The sequence below is a fragment of the Erythrolamprus reginae genome, chromosome 5 (genome assembly GCF_031021105.1).
Source record: "Erythrolamprus reginae isolate rEryReg1 chromosome 5, rEryReg1.hap1, whole genome shotgun sequence".
Lineage (NCBI taxonomy): Eukaryota > Metazoa > Chordata > Lepidosauria > Squamata > Dipsadidae > Erythrolamprus > Erythrolamprus reginae.
The window spans coordinates 63,856,073-63,871,819 of NC_091954.1; the positions used below are offsets into that span (position 1 = coordinate 63,856,073).

General features: G+C 38.9%; 1 protein-coding gene across 2 annotated transcripts in view; it reads right to left on the minus strand.

Annotated features, from left to right (window-relative positions):
• Positions 1-15,747, minus strand: part of WBP1L (WW domain binding protein 1 like) — a 60,922-nt gene that overhangs the window by 27,673 nt on the left and 17,502 nt on the right. The window contains exon 1 of one of the 2 annotated variants that reach the window (XM_070752824.1): positions 8,405-8,620. The exons of the other annotated variant lie outside the window; for it this stretch is intronic. Coding sequence (XP_070608925.1) covers positions 8,405-8,431 — 27 coding nt within the window. The 5' untranslated portion in view covers positions 8,432-8,620. Of the gene's footprint in view, positions 1-8,404; positions 8,621-15,747 lie in introns of those variants that run through there. 2 annotated transcript variants of the gene reach the window in all.

A 15,747-nucleotide genomic window follows, 5' to 3' on the forward strand; every position in this document is an offset into this window, starting at 1 on the left:
GTTCACTAACACTAGTACTGTATATACTATGTAGATATTGGTCATTTGACATGACCACAAAATGGCCTTCTGCCTTGCTCCTGGGTGAAAGATTCTGCAGTGAAGGTTAGTTCATTCAGCGATCCTTGGAAGAAGCCGATTATCTAGGTTCCCAGCAGTCGGGTTTCAGGCCCGGTTACAGCACGGAAACTGCTTTGGTCGTGTTGATAGATGATCTCTGGCGGGCCCGGGACAGGGGTTTATCTTCTGTCCTGGTGCTTCTTGACCTCTCAGCGGCTTTCGATACCATCGACCATGGTATCCTTCTGCACCGGCTGGAGGGGTTGGGGGTGGGAGGCACTGTTCTTCAGTGGTTCTCCTCCTACCTCTCCGGTCGGTCGCAGTCGGTGTTAGTGGGGGGTCAGAGGTCGACTCCGAGGTCTCTCCCTTGTGGGGTGCCTCAGGGGTCGGTCCTCTCCCCCCTGCTATTCAATATCTACATGAAACCGCTGGGTGAGATCATCCAAGGGCATGGGATGAGGTATCATCAGTACGCTGATGATACCCAGCTTTACATCTCCACCCCATGTCCAGTCAACGAAGCAGTGGAAGTGATGTGCCGGTGTCTGGAGGCTGTTGGGGCCTGGATGGGTGCCAACAGACTCAAACTCAACCCGGATAAGACGGAGTGGCTGTGGGTTTTGCCTCCCAAGGACAATTCCATCTGTCCTTCCATTACCCTGGGGGGGGAATTATTGACCCCCTCGGAGAGGGTCCGCAACTTGGGCGTCCTCCTCGATCCACAGCTCACATTAGAGAACCATCTTTCAGCTGTGGCAAGGGGGGCGTTTGCCCAGGTTCGCCTGGTGCACCAGTTGCGACCCTATCTGGACCGGGACTCACTGCTCACAGTCACTCATGCCCTCATCACCTCGAGGTTCGACTACTGTAATGCTCTCTACATGGGGCTACCTTTGAAAAGTGTTCGGAAACTTCAGATCGTGCAGAATGCAGCTGCGAGAGCAGTCATGGGCCTACCTAGGTATGCCCATGTTTCACCAACACTCCGCAGTCTGCATTGGTTGCCGATCAACTTCCGGTCACAATTCAAAGTGTTGGTTATGACCTTTAAAGCCCTTCATGGCACTGGATCAGAATATCTCCGAGACCGCCTGCTGCCGCACGAATCCCAGCGACCAATTAGGTCCCACAGAGTGGGCCTTATCCGGGTCCCGTCAACTAAACAATGTCGGTTGGCGGGCCCCAGGGGAAGAGCCTTCTCTGTGGCGGCCCCGACCCTCTGGAACCAACTCCCCCCGGAGATTAGAACTGCCCCTACTCTCCTTGCCTTTCGTAAGCTCCTTAAGACCCACCTGTGTCGTCAGGCATGGGGGAACTGAGACATCTCCCCCGGGCATATACAATTTATGAATGGTATGTGTGTATGTATGTGTGTTTAGAAAATGGGGTTTTTAAAATGTTTTTAGTAGAAATTTAGATTTGTTATAACTTGTTTTTCACTTTGTTGTGAGCCGCCCCAAGTCTGCGGAGAGGGGCGGCATACAAATCTAAATAAATAAATAAAATAAATTCACTATAGCATGGGTGTCAAAACTTGATTTCATTGAGGGCCACATCAGGTTTGTGTTTGACCTTGGGGGGCAGAGTGGGAATGGCTAGGGTAGGCATGGCCAGCTCATCTTCACTCAGGTTGGGGAGGCCTATGGCAGCCAGAGTCATCTACAAGCAAAACCAATGAGCCGGGGTGGCACAGCAGGTAGAGTGCTGTACTGCAGGCCACTGAAGCTGACTTGTAGATCTGAAGGTCAGCGGTTCAAATCTCATCACCGGCTCAAGGTTGACTCAGCCTTCCATCCTTCCGAGGTGGGTAAAATGAGGACCCAGATTGTGGGGGCAATAGCCTAGCTCTGTTAAAAAAGTGCTATTGCTAACATGTTGTAAGCCGCCCTGAGTCTAAGGAGAAGGGCGGCATAAAAATCGAATAAATAAATAAATAAATAAATAAATAAATAAATAAATAAATAAATAAATAAATAATAAAACCGGGCTCCTGAGCTGTTTTCAGCTGGGACAGCCTCTTCTAATCCTCTGCCAGCAAAAACAGAGCTTGGGAGTGCTCATGTAGCCCCCCTGAGCTCTGTTTTTGGTGGCAGAGGTCCCATGGGCAGGTTCTTCGCTGTTTCCAGGGCAGCACCCCTGAACTATAGCAACCCTCTCTTGATTTATGTTAAGGTAGTGCAGCTAAGAATGTGGTACATGAAATTCCAACTGCAAGTACATTCATTTGAAATGATTCAGGAAGATGGGTGTTTTGGGCAGTAAACAAGGCAGACACATTATGTACTGTCCAGTCAAAACTTGAATATCTGCCAACAGTATAATGACAAAGCAATTTTCAAAACAAGCTGGTACTAATGGTGAGGAGGTAGAGACACAGAGCTTTTAATTGGTAGTAACACGTTACCGTGCTCAACCTTTTAAAAACTAGTGCTTCCCCAAAATTGAAGGGCGATTACATTTTTCATGTATAACAAAGCATACAAATCCAATAAATAAAATAAAAGGAATCACAGCCTATCATAATATTTTAGTTAGAAAATAAGGAAGTGTATACTTTTGTTTGCAATTTACTTTATTAAATTTATTATGTATAAATTTAAAAGTTCTCATAAAAAAAGTTTAAAATGTAACAAAAATATTTATTTTAAAATATGTTTTCTAGATATGGATTATTTTTCTTAAGGCCGTTTCCCCCCATTTAAGATGCTCCCTCATGGAACCAGCATACATATTTGAAGCATATATCTTTTAAGGGTTCTTTTGAGCTGTTTTTTCCATTTTAAATGTTCAATGTGTTCAACGCGCTACTTGAAAATTTAAAACAATATTTGTCAGAGAACTCTGACAAAAGGATTGTAACTCTGTGGTGGAACAAACTTCACTTGGTGAAGATTTCATGCTTAGCTATTGTGTCTCCAGTTGAAAGATGAAACAGGAAAAGTTCTACACAGCCTGTCTGAAATTCTAAAGAGCCACTGTCAATCAGAACAAATAATTCTGGGCTAGATGAACAAGTAATCAAGCTTCATATAAAAAAGTTTATTTTTGATATTATCATAGATGAGTCCTGGTGGTGTGTGTGTGTGTGTGTGTGTGTGTGTGTGTGTGTGTATATATATATATATATATACATATATATATATATATATATATACATACATATATTTGTTTTAGTAGATTATAGTATTTGAGTACAATATATATATACACACACACACACATATATACACACATACATACATATATCTATATATATGTCACTTTTTTTGCTGAATTTGAAAATTAAGGGAGACTAGGATAGATCTATTTCGCCCTTATTTTGGCCTCATCAGTTAGCCATACCCACTGGGACTTGAACCTGCAACCTTTGCCTTGTAAGGCAGAGAATTATCCTCTAGGCTACAGTATCCAATCCCTTCAGCTCTGCACCATGGAAGGGTTACATATTTTTGTGTCAAATCAAATATATATATTTTTATTTTATTTTATTTATTTAATTTAATTTAATTTAATTTATTTATTTAAATTATTTATTTATTTATTTATTTTATTTATTGGATTTGTATGCCGCCCCTCTCCGTAGACTCGGTATAGTGGTTAGAATGCAGTACTGCAGGCTAATTCTGTCCACAAGTTCAATCCAGGCACAGCTCAAGGTTGACTCAGCTTTCCAGTCTCCTGAGGTCGGTAAAATGAGGGCAATATGCCAATGCTTCTACATTGCAAACTGCCCAGAGAGGGCTGTAAAGCACAATGAGTGGTATATAAGCCTAAAATGTTACTCCTAAATGCTATATGATATAGTAAAGAAAGATAATTCTTTTGGTCAATATTCATTTTTGGAAGTTTGGGAATTTGCTTTCCAGGGGTATCTCCGTAGTCTTCAATAATTTGTTGCAGAAGACGTGATGAATACTAAATCAGCGAGTACTAAGAAAACTAAGTGACCCACTATTTCAGCCGAAAGAAATACTGAGTCATGAGGCAGCCAATGTCAGCAAGTTCTTTCTTGTGCATTAACTACAAGACAAATGCTAGGATAAGATTTCTCCTTCAAGATGCATCATATACCAAATTCGATGACTTTTGAAACGGAGTGCCAAGGTATGACTGTAATGTTCTGACAAAATAAATAGCGGGGCTGACATAAAAGGAGTGATGAAATAGCCATTTACCAAAAGGCAAACTGGTGAAAGAGCTACTCTATTTTAAACGGGCTTAAACGGTATCAGAATATTAATATAGAAGACGTCCTCTCAGTTTAAATAATAACTTACAAGGATCAAAAGAAATGCTCTTTTTAAGGTTCTATTTCATTTTTAGACAGAAGGGACAGTAAAGAAAAGTTAAAAGGGGGGGGGTTTATTTATCACATTGTACCTCAAATACTATACTTTCAGATACCCAGAAAAAATCATGAAATGCTAGAGAATGGAGATGTGAATCTGAATATAGCTGTAAATCCACATTTTAGATAACCTTCATTGCTAATCAAAATTGCTGGCAGAAGTTGATAGTGCCTTTATCTGAAAAACTAATTTATTCTACATTTTCTAAATTCTTAAATCACTATTATATGGTTATTTAAAATGATTATGATTTAAAAGATATACACTCATATGCATAATCCTGTTATTTTAATTAACAACCTCAAAGTTCTATGGCAAATAATAAAGGAAAATAAACGAGTTCTGGAATTATTTTATAAAATAAACAACTCTAAAATGATCACATTGTTTGAAAATCATCAAAAATGATGAGTACAAATGTTGACAAACATTTCAACTATTTATTGTTGCAAGTCAAGTGTACCTTTCACTTTCCAGCATTACACAATAATTTTAGTTAATCTTATATCCCCAAATTTAGTTATTAACAATCGGAATGAAGGAAGAGCATATGTACAATGATTAAGCAACCACAAGACATCGCAAACCATATCAGTTAATGTACTCACTTCTAAATTACATGTCCAAGAGTACGATGATTATAAACATTTTTTATTGAACATATGCTGGTGCATCCATAAACATAAACAATCTACACTGTCATACTTAATTTTTAGGTTTAGGTTTAGGTTTATTGGATTTATATGCCGCCCCTCTCCGCAAACTCGGGGCGGCTCACAACAATAATAAAAAACAGTACAGTACATAATACCAAATCCAATGCCCACCCATCTAGTTACAATTTAAAATTAATAATCTCATAAAATTTTATATTCATAGTTTTATATTCATAGAAAACGAATTTCACGTTAACATAATCATTCATTGGTTTATCAGGATAGCGTCCTAAAAAGATGGGCTATTGGCTTAAAAATCACTATTTAATTCCTTACACTGGCTAGCCAAAAAGTTAATTTATCTGATTTAATCCACTTTACATTTTTAATCACAGTGAATGTGTAAACCTCTAATAACAGATATAATGATTAATGAGATTACTCAGAAAATTGGGGAAGCAATTTCCATTTTCCCACTTCCAAAGCTTGGAGAATAGAATAGAATTATTTAGTGGCCAAGTGTGATGCTCTTAGTGTACACATACATACATACATACATACATACATACATACATACATACATATATGTAAACTGTAGTATTCCCACCCACCCCAAACCGTAACTTTACAGAAATGTAAACAAAAAACAAAATTCTTCTAAAGTCAATTTTGCTGAACAGTTTCTTTTAATGACAATTTCATACTCATGTCTGACTATGGTATGTGCTTTTAAAAAAAATTGATTAGATTTTAAGCTTTTATAACTTGTCTACATTATGATTTGTTAAGAGATGTGGTGAACTCTTAATATAACATAAGTCAAATTTATCTCTACAGTGCTCAAAAAGAAAAGAAGCTGCTCCCAACCTACTAATTACAGATGTCATACATTATGGTTTATGGATGTTGATTGATATGTGAGATATTTTCTGTAGAAATCCTTGTACAATAAGAACATCGTGAACCTGTACCATGTTTTATGTTGTTTAAAAGGCTATAATTAGCTTTAAGAGTACAGTTAAAAAATAAGGCAAAAAACTTTCACAATCAAATGTACTTTCCTTTTTAAAAGAAGGATCAGATTTCTGCTGAACCTTAGTTCAGAAATGGGTAATCCATGCATCCCCCATAAGCCCTTTTCTGTAACCCTCTGGGCTTCTCAGTAAAGTATTCAAGTTCTACAGAAAATTGACCATTTTTAGCTGGAAATATTTTTACTTTCCCCCCTCAAATTTTAATCACTAATTAGCTACAGCTAGGCTGGTTTATGATACCAAATGACATAAACAAATCCCATTAGTTAAATCACTGCTATCACTCCCTTGCCTCTTGCTGCCTCTGAGATGTGGGCAGTGGTGATAAACTGATAAAAAATGCCTGCTACTCTTAATCAAAGGAATTTGTGCATAAAAGTCATTTAGATGAGAAATACCGGTAAAAGCTTTACTGTTACATATTAAATATTAGCTAATGAAACATTACTAAAATGTAACCTATTGGTCTACTCAGTTTCCCCATTTTAGAAAAGGAGAACATTTCACATATTTCAGCAAAACATTAATTTAGCAAGTTTACTAAATTTTAACTATATAATTGCTGATTTCAATTCTGCTATAAAGCACAAGAATAGACTGAAATTGTAAAAGAAAGAAAGAATGCTAGGATCATTTGCATTCAATTATATCAATAGCGTTCTTGTGTTAAGAAATTAAATTAACACAATTCCGGAGAGGGGCAGCATATAAATCCAACAAACAAACAAAAAAGTAGATATTACATTTTTAAATAAATAAAAAGTTTGGGCTGTTGTAAGATGGGTAGTGGTGAAAATTGAGTCTTGAAATTTGGAACAAGGGTGATGTATTTTATGAGTTGGCCAAGTTGGCAGACTTATCCCAGAGTTCATACCCAATGTTTGGCTTCTAAAACAATTGTTGTGTTCATATATTTAATTGTTATTTATTAAATGTACTTGCTACCTATCTCGCCAGGGGGCTACTCTAGATGGCTAGCAACAATAAAAAAAAGAAAAGAAATGAGTGTGAACAGAAAGTAATAAAATAATAAAATAAACAATGAAAAAGAATTGAACAAGAAATATAACTATCTGATTAGGAAAAAAAGAAAGATGGATGGGTAGATAGCAGAGAACTAATGGGGGTTGGGGGATAGGTACAGATCTGTTGGGACATGCAGAAAATTTAGATGTTTTTCAGATAAAAAGCTATGAGATTAATTGAACAAAAAGCAGGTGAAAGTATTAGCTAATCACAAAGACACCAAAAATAGGCAAGTAAACTTGTTTCAGATATTCTCTTTTACAAGTAACATACTGAACAGAACACAGAAATATAATCAAAAGCTATCCAAATTTCCTTTAGGAGGTGAATCTGACATGAAAGTATTCAGAGGTCATAGAGTTTGTCTCCCATAGATACAAATTCAATATCAAGTGGTTTATAAGTCTTCTAACAAAACTTATATGTTCTAGAGACCTAATTTGCTGATATAAGACATAATATATAATACAAAATGGTCGGTTATTACCATATTAAAATTTCTATAATCTTATCTTTATTTAAAATGGTATAAACAATTTAAAAACATGAAACTCCATTCTTCAGGAAATCGTTACAAAAGAATAGATAATTCTTACTTTATTTGTGTTTTAAAAACTAGGCATGTATAAATTAAATCTATTTCATTTTTATCAAATAATTTGCTGGTAGTGTGTATTTTAGATAACAAAACATTTGAAGCTCGTCACACCAAACAGCTTGATTTTTAAAAAACAAAATAAATACATGTTAGATGAAATAAATACAGGTTAGATGAGCAATATTTTAATTAAAGGACAGGTTGATTCCTAAGCTGTCATTTACTCTACTAAATTCTAGATCTAAAAGAGCAAGCAGGCAGTTTTGGATGCCAGTTAGGAACCAATTAATTTGGTACTGTATTTCAAAAAGAGAAACTTCAGAAATATTTACAAAGTACACATTAACTCTGACAGTAATTTTTTATTTATTTACAGCAAAATTGTGACAGCAAAGAAAAGACACACAACTGAAATTTAGAAGAGATTTAGAAATATTTGAAAGGGAGAACACATTTTTATCCTGACTCTGATTTTTTTAAAAGGTCTGTTCAATCTTTAGGATTGTTCAGCGTTGTGACATTAATACCACCCCCCCCTCAAATAGACCATAGAAATATGATCCGAGTGAATTTTGACAATCAGTAACTCAATTGACAAGGAAGCCTGGTCGCTTTAAAAACCAGCAAAACATCCTATTCTCCGCCCTAAGCAGTAAAAATAAGAATCTAAAAACAAGTTACCTGTCGCAGGCCCAAAAGGAAAGGCATTTTGCAAACTCATAATCCAAGCAATGAGTGTAAACAAAGAAATTTTGAAGACGGCATACTCATTTCTTCATCTGATATGGAAAGACTACATGCGTAATCTTTTTTCAAGTAGGGCTTCCTTAGCTGGGAATGTTAAATAAACAGGGTCCCAGGACACTCTCATGCTCTCTTTCCCCTCCCAGAGACCAATTTCAGAAACAGTAGAGCTGCGGTCTGTTTGCCAAGGGGGAAGTGACATCACTAGCAGAACTGCCCAGGGGGGAAAAAACAACACTCTTTAGACAGCTGCTGACAATTCAAAGAAGCCTACTGACTAGAAAAAAAATACACAGCACTTAGGAAATGAGAACCATTTGGATTAAGTAATGACTACTCAAAATTACTTTTATATCGCATTATTTTTTAAAAAATAGTATTCAAACAACCTGAAGCTTTTTTTCAGGGGCCAATATGTCATGAAAATATATCTCTATTCTCTAGAACAGTGTTTCCCAACCGTGGCAACTTGAAGATACAGTATTTGGACTTCAACTCCCAGAATTCCCCAGCCAGCAAATGCTGGCTGGGGAATTCTGGGAGTTGAAGTCCAGATATCTTCAAGTTGCCAGGGTTGGGAAACACTGTTCTAGAACACCTGGAAAAAGTTAGACGAAAACCAGAAATATTAAAAACAACAATGCATTCTACTATGACATTTAGGTCCTGAGGCAGCAAAGTAGAAAGGCAATTTCTGGGCTTCACTGACAGTCTTGATGTGGCCACGCTCAAGTTAGCTGATAAAGAGGTATGTCTTAAATCATATCCAACCTGGAATAGACAGCCTGAAGCTTTTAGACCAATTTCAAAAGCTACTTGCTAGTTGAAATGTATCTTTTGGCAAAAAAGAAATGCCATAGAAAAAATGCCTCTTAAGTTCAATGACCGAGAAGGAAGAAAGTGAAATACAGCTTTAGAAGAAGAAAAAATCCAAATAAGGCTCTGTTAATTTTTTGCAGAATTTTAGGAGCTTGCTAAACCTCTTGGCATATATATGTATTATATTCTTTATATATTAACCCGATTGATGATGCCAACAGAAATTCACAAGAATGTCAACAGCATTCTAAACAAATTCCTCAAGGAGAGGGAGATTGATTTATACACACACACACACCCCTGCGTAATATTTGTACTGGGAATTTTCTACCTAATAATCATTTTCATTTATTTAATTTTCAATAAAAGACTGAAATCAACACAGAAATAATAAATAGCGATGCTTTCGTTTGTTTTTTAAAACAAGCCTTTTAAATTTGTCTCTTAAAACGTATGAGGAGTATGTGTTGTACATATTAGAAACAACAGATTACTGAAAAAACCAGGCATCGCTTTTAAAATGATATAAATACAGTTCTTTCACTTCCACACTCCACACGTAAAATGACCTGGGGAAACATCAACATGCTCACAGGTTTTTGCCCTAGTGAGCTCACTTGCTGTGGAAGAACAAACTGGGGAAGGGAAAAGAAAATGTATGAAAGATTAATCTAATCCTTCCCCATGTTGCAACCCTCTCTTACTCTGCTGCACTTGACCAAAGAAACGGGTTTGTACTGACATAAATGAGTGCCGGTATTCCCTTTTTAAAAAAAATTAGAAAGCAGACTAGAAAGAAAAGAGACCCAGGTGCTTGGAATATAAGATAGGAGTATGACAAGGTTATTTGTGAACTAGATTCAATATTTAATGTTCAATGCTCAAGTCGTAAGTTCAGACAGATTCAGCAAGGCCTGTTTTTCACAATACACTGCTGAATAAATAAAAACAACCAATCACTATTTTCACCAGGAGTGATACAAATTATTTAAAAAAAAATACTAAATAAGTTTCTAGTTCTCCATTTTATACCAATATAATAATAGTGTTTGCTTTAGCAACAGAATGCATCATATTCCAAGGCTGTAGATATGAAAGAAAGTGATCTAAATTTAACTCTGCTGGACCTTTAAAGCAGAGGTGCAGCAATATTTTTGTGCTTCTCTTAAACCAGCAGCTGTTCTTGCCTGTCATATACTAGTCTAGAAGTCTCACAACTCTCAAGTCTGAAAATACAGAATACATTTTAATCACAGGGTGGGATATATTGTTTTTCAATTTTAGCTCTTGGTGTAAGTGGTTTAGTTTGAAACTGATAAAAGTTTAACATAGTCATCTGATGGACATACAAAGCGTATCCTCAACATTCCTTTGAGGAAGGCATGAAGATCTCCCATTAACTATTTTAACATGCCCCTGTAACATGGCAGTTTAATTTCGTATTTAGCTACTGTGGATTTAAACTAATGTATTCTCTTTTTAATAAAAAATAAAAGAACAAAAAAGTTAAGATAAACTAAAACAAAGGAAAGGAAACAGGGAAAAAGAGAAAAAGACAAAAGTGCCAAAGATTTTAAAAAATAGAAAGCTCTGATTTCCCTTGCAGCAAATATAATAATTTGGCTCTCACCTTGCCATAAAAATGTTCATTTTTTTTCCCTATTACACAATTTTTTAAATAATCAAAATTACAAGTCATCTGCATTTTTTCTGTTTCATGCAAAAAAACACACCCTAAAAGGGGTTTCTAGTCAATCACAAATGAAGACATTGTCTTTTCTCTAATCAGGGAAGTCAATTTTGTCATCTCTTTTAAGTTACATCATCTTCACCCACCTCTCCACTGTTGTTGAAAGTTTAGAACTTTTCATATCTTGTGCATATAGTAATCTTCTACAGTTGCCACATATAAACCCAAGTCCCATGCTTCTGTTCACTAATTCCAAAGGTAAAATCTCTGGTTTCAATTGTGCGTTTCTCTTTAAAAATCTTCTGAATTGATGTATTTATTTGTATCCAAACGTTTTAGACATTTTATCATGGATATGACATTTTACCATATCCATGATAAAATGTCTTTAAAAATTCACATTTCCAGTAAAGATTTGAAATACTTTTATATATTCTAGAACAGTGATGGCAAATCTTTTTGTTGCCTTGTGCCAAAAGTACAAGCGTGCACCAGCACTCCGGCGTACCAGCACCAAAAATGCAATGCACAGCCCTGTGGTACAGTGTTCCCTCTAACTTTTTTTGGGGGGTGGGCGGAAAAGTATAGTGTCTGAGCGGCAGTCCCTTCAAGACTGGGCGGCACATAAATAAATAAACAAATAAACAAACAAACAAACAAACAACCCACCCTGTTTTGCCTCAGAGAATTTCAAAATAAAATACTGTACTGTGTGTCTATAACAGTGAGCTCATAATAGGGCAACTCTATCAACATCAAAATGCCACTTAAATAGTTGAGCTAGTTTCAAACTAGATTTTGATTTTCTTTCTCTCTTCCTTACTCCCATTCTTTTTCTTTTTCTTTTCCTTCCTCTCTTTTTTCTATCTGTTTCTCTCTCTTCCTCTCTTCCTCTCTCCCTCCTTCCCTCTTGGCTTCTGGGCAGGTTTGGAAAACTCTGAGTTGATGATGATTTTTAAGTGAGCGATTGTTTACTGCTCAGCTTAGAGGGAACTATGCTGTGGTATGGGCACACCCCACAAACCCTGGTTCATTGTCCATGCATGCACATACTCCACACCACATATGCACCCTGCACCATGCAAGTGCCCCACACTGCGCATGCATGCATCCACTGCAAATGAACCCCCCTACCCCATTTTGGATCAACCTTTGCCGGCACATATGGCCTGCCTTTGCAAAGGCAGTGGCAGCTCCTCCTTTTTCAATTCTAAATTTGCCTGTCTGCTCTCCATTAATGATAATTGTAGCAGTCTGATTTGAATACATGGAATTAATCAAATTTGTAAATCCAGGGCCAAATTTCATTTTTTCTAACTCTAATTTTATAATTTACAATTGACATTATCAAATGCTTTTTGGGTGTCAAAGAAAACCAGTGCCACCTGTTTACCTGGGTGCTCTTCATAATTCTTGGCCGGCCAGGAAGGACGTCTTTGTGACGTCAAAGCTCCGCCCATGGAATTCCCTATTGGGATTCCCCACCTCCTTTCCAGCCTCCCGATCGGCCCGACATCTCCGTGGCTCTTTTGAAAAGCTAACAGCCACTCGGCGGGGCTTCTCAGCGTCCTCCTGAACCCGAATGCCGACCCCAAACTTTTGTCGAACTTCCGGGTTTGCCGTTCGGGAGAATGCCGAGAAGCCCCCTGGCTGTTTCAAAAGGCGACAGCCAGGCGGCAGGGCTTCTCGGCGGCCTTCCGAACGCTGAACCCGGAAGTTCGGCAAAAGTTTGGGTTTGGCGTTCAGGTTCGGGAGGAAGCCGAGAAGCCCCCCGGCTGTTTCAAAAAGTGACAGTCGGGCGGCGGGGCTTCTCGGCGGCCACCCGAACCTGAACTTTCGCCGAACTTCCAGGTTCGGCGTTCGGGCGGCGGGTTCGTAAGATGGAAAAAGTTTGGAAGAAGAGGCATAAAATTTCCGAACCCCGGGTTCGTATCTCGGATTGTTCATATGACGAGGGGTTTGTATCATGAGGTACCACTGTATTTTTTTCTTTTTCCTGATTGGAGTCCTGGTCCCTATCCAGTTTCCGACAACAGACAGTGGGAAAGCTCAGGAGAAATGAAGAAGAAGGGGTTAACTGAAAAACCCATTGCAGGAGGCCTTGGAGTTCTCAACCATCCTCCCTTGGAGGAACCAGCCAATTTGGAAATTACGGGGAGAGCTAGACGAAAGCAACAGGCTATTGAGCTTTTCCCCCAGGAGGATCTCTCTCTCCTCAGAGCGGTAGGAGGAATGAAGCAGTGTCTGGCCAAGAAAATTTGGGTCCAGATGGGGGCAGGTTGGGCAGATAATCCTGAAGGGAGACCTCTAGGGAAGACAGTTATCACCCGTTCCGAAGGTGGAAGTTCCCGGCTGATGTCTCGCAGCCACTCACTGGCAGATCTACCAGACCATTTCGGATGCCTAAGCATAAGTGGAACACATTCAAGAAAGGGCTCTGAAACTCCAGAGTGGCTATTGAAACCCCGTGTTTTCTTTCACTAATTAGGGCAGGGCCCCACAGGAAGGGGCCAATGCCATAATGGAACTCTGCTGAGATGCTATGTTACATACCAACAGTCCAACTGAGTGGGTCTTCTACCATTTGCAGTCCAAAGCAGCACTGGATATACTCCCTTCCGCGTGGTACATGGATGACACTTTATTCCAATACCTGAGTACCCAAGAGAGATATTACTCTGACCAGTCCAAAGGAATGGGTAAACACCCTGCCAGGGGTGTGGAGAGTGGTAAAAGAGGCCCTGTGGAAAGCTGCAGAGACCCAGAAGGTGCAGGCAGATAAAAAATGGGATTCACAAAAGCCTTTTCAGGTGAGAGTGTTTCTGTCAACCAAATATTTGAAACTGAAGGTCCCCTGCTGGAAGCTGGGCCCAAAGTATCTGTGTCCATTCCCCATTATGCAGATAATCAACCCAGTAATGGTGGAGCTAAAGTTATCCCAATTGCTGGGCAAGGTTCACCCTATCTTTCACAGCAGTTTGCTGAAGCTGCTAAGCGAAGCCCATATCCGGGCACCCGCACATGTACTACCTGATCCAAGAGGTGGGGGGAGACCTATACAAAATTGATGAGGTGCTGGATTCCTGGCTGCATCAGGTCAGGGTATAGTACTTGGCTCCCTGGAAAGGCTACACCACCACGCCCGGAAGCCTCTTGGGTAGCAAAGAGAGATGTACATGGAGACAGGTTGCTTGCACGGTTTCACAGAAATCATCCTGGGTAGGTAACTGAAGGTGATAATGTGATGACTCAGTGCCTGCACTAGTTACACGGGGGGTTCTCAGTGGCCTCAGCAGCGGCAACTGCACTACAGCTCACTTGTGAGGCGCAGAGGCATGGCCAAGCAAGGAATGCACCGAGCAGCGGTTCCAGCCCAACAATCAGCCGGGTCGGAGTTTTGGCGCATGACAACCACCAGGGTGAGGCCCGCGCAGAGCAGAGACATAGCTCGCCTATTTAAAGGCACTGGGAGGCGGATGCTACCAGCACTGACTTTGCACCTAACAGACTTGCTTCAGACTTTACAGTTTTGCTGCTGAATTTATTAATTGGATTTCTATGCCGTCCCTCTCCGAGGACTGGACTCATTGTGTGCCAGACTCCGGTTGAATAACCCCCGTTTGCATTCAAGTGTGTGGCATTTTTCCTACTGGTGTTGATCCAGAGCTTGGACCCTTGAGACCTTTTCCTTCTCATATCTAGTCTTTCTTTTTAGTTACAACCAGGGGTGGGCTACTGCCTGGACAGGGGGGGGGAACGCAGTGGGGTAGCAAAAACAGAGCTCCACCCCAGAGCACCGAATTTGGACTGAAAGATGTTGAAAGAAAATGCAGAGCATCCTGCATAAGCATAGTGTGGTAATAAAAATTTTGGTAGCCCTTCACTGGTTACAACTAGCAGGGACAGCCCTTACCCACCTTCTCATTTAGCAGCCATATTCCATTCTAATCATTTTGCTGTTAAGCAAAATGGTTGCTGTGAGTATATGAGAGAGGCATGGGCTATAAATTCACTGGTTGCTGCCATCTCATTGAAATAAAGTGAACTTTATTTCCTTGTGTGTCCAATCATTCTTGGCCAATAAATAATTCTATATTTTTTTCCTCCCTCTGAGGGTGAAGAAATTATTTAACAAGCTATTTCCTTCCTGAACGTTTTTAAAAGTAGCACAGTGCTCCCCTAAAACATGATAAGTGCAGTTAAAAAAGCTCAAGTCTATTGATATTAGTTGATTAGAACCCTTTAGCAAACTTCTGCTGCTACTTGAAACTGACCATACTTAATAAGCTTCATAATGGTGACTTTTGTTTCCAGGCAACATAAAATTTGGTTCTAAATACTCTTTTTTTTCTAAGTCTGCCAAAGTACTGTTTATTACCATTTACAAATAATCCCTAAATGAGGCAGATGCTAAATGGGGAGGTCTACATTAACCAGTAAGAAAGGTTTAATACAAAGAGAATGTCTTGGAATTTGGGAATACGTATATCAAAAGAGACAAGGAGATTTAATACGCAGCATATCTCCTTTAGAAGACCAGATACAAGCATTTCAAACAACTACAGGTACTAACTTATTTTGCCTATAAATAGTGCATATGCATGGAACTTTAGGGAGTTATTGCTCATTCCTTTTTACATCATCTTTCAGAAAACTATTTCAGTAGTTTTCAGGCTAATTTAAACAAACTTGTTCAAGAAAAGAGAAAATGACAATAAAATGTTTTATCAGAGCCTGTTTAATTTGGAAAATTATTTTATGTGAGCCAATT